This window comes from Gracilinanus agilis, chromosome 4 (genome assembly GCF_016433145.1).
Source record: "Gracilinanus agilis isolate LMUSP501 chromosome 4, AgileGrace, whole genome shotgun sequence".
Taxonomy (NCBI): Eukaryota; Metazoa; Chordata; class Mammalia; order Didelphimorphia; family Didelphidae; genus Gracilinanus; species Gracilinanus agilis.
In genome coordinates, this window is record NC_058133.1 from 105,131,284 (window position 1) to 105,137,678 (window position 6,395).

The 6,395-nt window shown below is 42.7% G+C and overlaps 1 protein-coding gene across 1 annotated transcript; it reads right to left on the reverse strand.

Moving 5' to 3' along the window:
* Positions 1-514: 514 nt before the first annotated feature.
* RABIF (RAB interacting factor) lies at positions 515-5,969 on the reverse strand. Its single transcript, XM_044672248.1, has 2 exons — positions 5,795-5,969; positions 515-1,975 (listed from the first exon to the last, which is right to left on the reverse strand). Exons 1-2 carry the CDS (start codon positions 5,918-5,920, stop codon positions 1,730-1,732), a joined length of 372 nt encoding a protein of 123 aa, XP_044528183.1. The 5' UTR covers positions 5,921-5,969; the 3' UTR covers positions 515-1,729.
* Positions 5,970-6,395: the final 426 nt, after the last annotated feature.

Here is a 6,395-nt window from a genome sequence, read left to right on the forward strand (position 1 = left end):
GCTACCCCAAAAAAAGTTTTCTATTAAAGGAGATTGGACACCAAGAAGCCAAAGCCAAGTGGGGCTCCCTACTGGCTTAAGTAGCTGATGAGCCAGAGGAGGCAGGAAGGCCCAAGATGAGCCCCAGGAGGTATGGTTCATACCTTCTCTCCAAGGACACACATGAAGTCTTTTAGCCACTGTTCAGATGTTTTTATTGTTGGTAGTAAATCTGAAAAGATGAAGTAGTAAATGTCTTGTACCAAATTTGGGCTTCTGCATAAAAACTGCATGTCCAGGTTTGGCTGGTGATATGAGGGGCCAACATGCCCTTAGACACACCTATTTGGCTTTGCTTCTCTGGCCCAAATGTCTTTTTTGAATTAAAAAAAAAAAATCCTGTTGTATTCCTAGCAACTATACAGCAACACATTTTACTTACTGGATATTTAGAAAATGTCAGTACTGTACAATTCTACTTACAGGAACACTTCAGGGGTCCACGCCTGGGAAATAAAGTCACTACTCTTAGGTGGACAAGTTGGTCAAAGGTTTATGTACAATGCTTTCACCTTGATAGAGAAGCCCACTCTATAAATATGTTAAGGGGTTGGAGAGAGGCAAGGAAGAGGTGAGAAGAGGAAACAGAGCACCAAATCAAGGGGTGTGAGGCACTGAAGTTCTCAAGATGGCATTTGCACTTTGAATAATCTTTGCTTCCTCTCTACCTCAACTCTCAGCCCCCTGTGTTGTCCTAAGAGGTTGCTTTAAACTTTATACATCATTTGAAAGTACCATGGACCAGTTCAGTGGAGATGATAAGAGTAAATGGAAACCACAGAAGAGAATAAAACAAGTGTGCCAACTCATTCATATTTAATGCCCTCTTGTATCAGCACCAAACCAGAAGGGCCAAGAGTTTTCCTAACAGTCAGGAAACATAAACCCACTTGAACTGAATAAGAATACAGGTAACTAAATGGAAATTTGCATTCTGTAATTTGTTATGATGGTGAATGTTAAAGATAAAGTCCCATCTCATCAATTATTCTTGCCTGTACCACTGTCCATTAAGTTCAGTTACTCTGTACAGATGATGCTTTCTTTAGACACAATTCTTCCCATGAAGAAGGGAATCAGTCATCTGTTTAGACATGAGCCAAGTCTGTGAATTTCACCTACAAGTCAGCAATGGCTCCTCCCTTAAGTGTTCTCCACCCTGATACTCAAAGGAGAATCTTGGACACAATTGGCAAATTCCTTTTCTTTGTGGTGGTTATCAAAAGAAGATGCTAAAAATTTAAGTCTCTACTCATACATTATAGGTGTGGGGTTAGACCACAGACAATAAACCACATGAGAATTTCAAAAGCTATAAAGGGGTCAAACAAATAATAAAAATGACTGTCAATTTAGAGCAAGAAACAAAAAAGTAGCACCCAGATAAGAGACACACACAGGTAGGGCAGTGGAGGAATTCCTGGGAGGCACTTGGCTTCCCATATCACTCAAACTAGAGAGAGAAAGAGGAGGAAGTGTTGTGATACAGGGAGAACTATGAGAGACATATGCACTTGAGGTTTCAAGGAAGCAAGTTAGGGTAAAATCCTCTGTGTTCAAGTAGACATGTTGGTACTCACAACTTTACATTAGTATAGAGAAGAAAGCAGAAAAGTTATATCAGATTAGAATGACCACTCTTTGGGAGAGATGCTTCCACCATGGTAAATTGCTGCTGAAGGTCCCTTAGTCACTCATGAGAAACTCTCTCCAAAGCCACATAGAAACTATTTTTGTCATCCAGGCAGTGCCAGCCGATGGGTCCAATTTCACAATCTGCGCAGACCAGAAATTTGATGTTCCCCACATCTTTGGTGAAGCCCACATTCTCAAAGGTGAACATGTCATCCACCAGCCAGTGTTCTTGAAGGAAGTCACCCTCTGGGTTGCTGCCATCAGCTAGAGCTGGCTTCTTCCTCATGGAGGGAAGGAAAAGCTGCCATGCAAAAAAACATAAAGAGTCACCTGGGCTCACACACCACCCCATTTCTTGATCATACTCATTGCCCTACAACCTCATAACAAATTTTAAAAGGGGAACACGATTTATGGTTTGTAATTTTGGATGGTTTCTGATGATATTCTTATATAGCAAAGGTGCTATTTTATTGCTGGTGCCTTCTCAATGTAGCAGTACAGAGTATCCCAGCTTTCTAATTCCTTGCATGTCCTGAGTGGACGGGATATATAGCATTATATGAAGGGTTCTTAGGATTCAAAGGCAACTTTGGGAGTTGAATTGGAATTCCAAGTCCAAGATCCCTGGAATTCCACCCTTTCAACTTCCAGGATTCTCCATCAGCAGACCAGAAAATCAAAAAGCTTTTGCAGCTAGAGCCACTTTAATTTTCCAATGCTACAAAATCAGCTTTACTTCTACTTGACCAATCCAAATCAGGTTTCCAATCTCTCATCCTTATATAGCTGCTCTTATCACATTTTCCTCTAGACTTCAGCAATCTCCTCTTTTGTAAAATGATAGATTATCTCTAAGTTTTCTTCTAGCTCTAAATTTTAGGATCTCTATCATCTTCAACCAGTTATGAAACAGCTTCAGTGTACTGATTTGGCATTTTGGATGGCTAACAACTCAAATGGAAGCCCTTATATAGTAAGTGATTCAACAGACATGTGGGACAGGAAGAGCAGGATAGGCAGGTTCTCTCCAAACTACAATAAACCATGATGTGTGCAACAGATGTTGATGAGGACTTTCTTAGTTTGCATTCAAGAACTCCTGTGTGGAACCACACTGGTGGTCACTTCAAGAGTTCTTTTGGGAGAACCACACTCCTAATCCTTCCCTGACTTTGAGTACTTACCTTTGTTCAAATAGATGTCTCTGTATAGTCCTAATACACATTTATTTGCTAATTCACCTGTGACTTCTCTGATTACACAACAAAGTTAGAAGTCATTTCATGTCTACAGGCAACAATTTCCCAAAAAATATGTTGTGCCCACACTCAGTCTTCTGGGCATGGATTAGATAGATCACATAACAATATGCAGGGAGACAGGTTATGTGACTTGAGGCAATCCCTGAGAATTTAACCTTGGTGAAGAGCTTTGCTATCAACAGATTAAGCAAAGATGTAAATATACATTATTCCATTAAAGAGATCAAGCAAATCATGTGCTTGGCATTACTCTTAAGTGTTAGCACAACAAAGAAATATAACTCTATTCTATTTCCCCCTGACTTACTAGTACTATCTTTTCTTATTTACTGGTCACATATATTCAACAACACCTCAGTTTACTGAGTGTCCCCACTGTAAGATCCAGTAACTACTCTCACTAATCTCTGAACATTCCCATTTAAATTTGCTTCTTGCCTAGAGCAGTAACAGAGGAAATATCCCAAACTAATTGTCCTAATGTCAGGGACCTCCCTTAAATAAAGGCCAGGTTATGGGAGGTGTTTTTATTTTTATTTTTAATTGATCAAGACCTATTTCCATATTACTGATATTTGCACTAGGGTGATCGTGTAGGAGGTGTTTTTAATAGGAATATTTAAGGGTATTAGTTGAATACTGGGTAGAGGGAATCAAGGTATTTAGCACCTAGGGCCTAGATGTCTAAAAAACCCCTCCGCAGATTGAAGAAACCTAATTGCACCTACCTCACAGGGTAGTTCTGAAGATCAAATAATATGGGGAAATGCTTTGCAAACCTTAACATGGATTATAAACAGTAGCTTTTATTATGAGGGTAAAGGATGCCATTGAATTAATCAATCAAATTATACTAGGATTCTAGAGTTACCTTTGCATAGTTTGGAATACTCTCCCACTACCTCCTGGAACACTCAGCTTCTTTTAAAATTCAAATGCCACCTTCTTCAAAAGGACTTTTCCTAATTCTCAAAGTTGTTAGTCCCTCTTATTTATGAACATGCTATATCCCCCCCCCCCACTAAAAGGTAAACTGAGGGCAGACTTTTTTCTTGTCTTTAAATTCAGTGATTGGCATTCATCAAGAAGTAAAAAACTTTTTCTTTCCATTATTTGTGAGAGAAAATGTTTTTTTGGAGGAGGAAAAGCTGAAAACACATAGGTTTTTCCAGACCTAGAATAGACCACAGGTACTAGACAACACCCAGACTAAGTTACTTTTTGCTAGTTTAGGAATATTGTGTTTTATGTTTAGATTTGTTCGTAAGAGGAAGCAATGTTAAGGTTGCAGAAAGACTAGACTGAGTGACCTAGGTTTTTAGCCACACCTCAGGCCCTATCCAACTATGATGCTCTAGGCCAGTGATGGGCAACCTTTTGAGCTTGGTGTGTCAAAATTTGCCAAAAAATAGAGCATAACTTGGGTGGTGTGTCACTTCAAGAAAAAACCCATAATGTCACAATATTTATAGTTTAAATAACAAAAATGTATAATTGTAATATATAACTGTATTTAATAAACCAAAATAGGTAAATTAATATAGGTAGAATTGTCATCTATAGTGCACAGTGTTTATACTGAACTACAGCAAATGTTTTATCCTCCACACGTGGCCCCATATTTCCCTGTATGCCGTGTGTCATCGAAAATGGCTATGTGTGTCATAGGTGTCAATCATCATTCTAGGAAGTAGGTTTTCTCCTAAGGGGATAGCCATGAGTTAATTTTGATTTTTTTTAAGCTACCTTCCATTTTAGAATCAATACATTTACAAACCGAATTAATTTCTTAAACGTAGGTTTTAAATTTCTGTAATAAATTATCTATTTGGAAACCTAGCTTTTACTAGTTAAAAAGAAACCATGACTATTGGAGGAAAAGAAACTCAAGCTCTAAAGCACAGGCTTTGAGAAAAGATTCTGGAGAACAGGTATAATTCTATCAACCTATGAATCAAAAAATTAGAGCATGAGGAATCACAGAAACAAGGAAAGGCATGAAACCCACCCTTCCCTCCAGAGAAAATGTCGGTGGGGAGATGGAAAAGCACTTGTGAAGAGTTAAACCATTTAGTTTATCCTCCATATTACTTAGTGGGACACTGGCATTTTAGTAATCTGACCCCGCACACAGCTGTACCTGAGACTCTTTTCAAAGCCATTTTTACAATCGTTCTGGGAATGTGGAGAACTATCGGCAAAGCATGTGAACAGCTAACTCTGGATTGTTACCCTATTCTGAAGATTTTTTTAAAATTCGGGGTGACCGTGGGCGTGGGAGCTTTCCCGTTTCCCGGGACTTGGAGTCTACGTGTGGCCAAAGGGTTTGGGGCCAGGAGGCCCGCAGCCGTGTTGCTCGGGCTAAAAGCGGAGGCCGGGGAATTGAGGGGCTTTTTTGCCCACGAAGTGGCTGAGGGGTTGATTCAAACGGCCCGGCTTGGGGCTCACTCCCGGTCTGGAGTACTGGGAGGGCGCCCCTCCGCCCCGAAGTTTCAAGGGATCCTGAGTTTGGGCTCACTTCAGCTCAGGGTTCCAACCGTGACTCCCCAAAACATTGGGATCAAAGAAGAAAGGCTGGTACGGGGTATGTAGGGAGCACGACTACGCCGCGGGAGAAAGGGAAGGACAGGTACGAAATGTTGGAGAGGTGAGGCACTTGCCGGAAGAACCAGCTAGCGAGGGTGCGGATCTCGGGGAAGAAAGAAGTCTCGCGTGTCCAGAAGCTGGGCGCAGAACTGCTAGGGGGCGGGGCCTCAAGGCGCTAAGGGCGGGGCTACGGACTGGGAGGGTGAGGTCTTCAGACCCTGCAGTCCGCTTCTCTAGGCGAGGAAGGAGGGCTCCTTCTTGCCTGATACCTGTCTGCGTGAGAAGAGAGCGGCCCCGGGCTGCAGCACCCGGGATCCACAGCGCTGACACAGCACAGCTTTCCTGTTTCGGCCCTCAGCTGACACTAGTTCGTTCGTCTGCAACTCCGGCTCCATCACGCCGCTGCCGCTGCCACTGCCGCTGCCGCTGCTACCGCTACCGCTACCGCCGCCTCCGGCACCACCACCACCACCACCACTATCACTTCCCTGAGTCGCCTCCACCGCGCAGGCGCAGACTGTCTCTCAGCGTGGGAGCCTTCTTCCCCACCTTCTTTCTTCAGTGCGCAGCCGCTACTTCTCTAGTCGCCACTGTCACTCGAGTCACCGCGCAGGCGTCTTCGGCTACTTTTAGGTCTGCTACGCAGGCGCTATCCTCCTCCATTGCTTGCGCTGAATGGTCAGCTGTGTCGGAGTGGCTTTGTGACACGAACACTGGACTATTGGGAACCAGTGTCAAACTCTCTCCTCCCACCATTGCCAATTCACAGGACGTCAGCTCCCAACCTCCTTTATCCCAAACCCGGTTAGGCCAGATGGCTTACGAAATAACCTTGTTTTACGATGTAACGCTTTCAGACCCTTTGGAAGA

Excerpts from the sequence above, each read along its gene's own strand:
- RABIF (XM_044672248.1), bottom strand. The coding sequence starts at position 5,920 with ATGGAGCCGGAGTTGCAGACGAACGAACTAGTGTCAGCTGAGGGCCGA. Across the intron at positions 1,976-5,794 it reads CTCTCTTCTCACGCAGACAG|CTTTTCCTTCCCTCCATGAG; the intron begins GTATCAGGCAAG and ends TTTGCATGGCAG.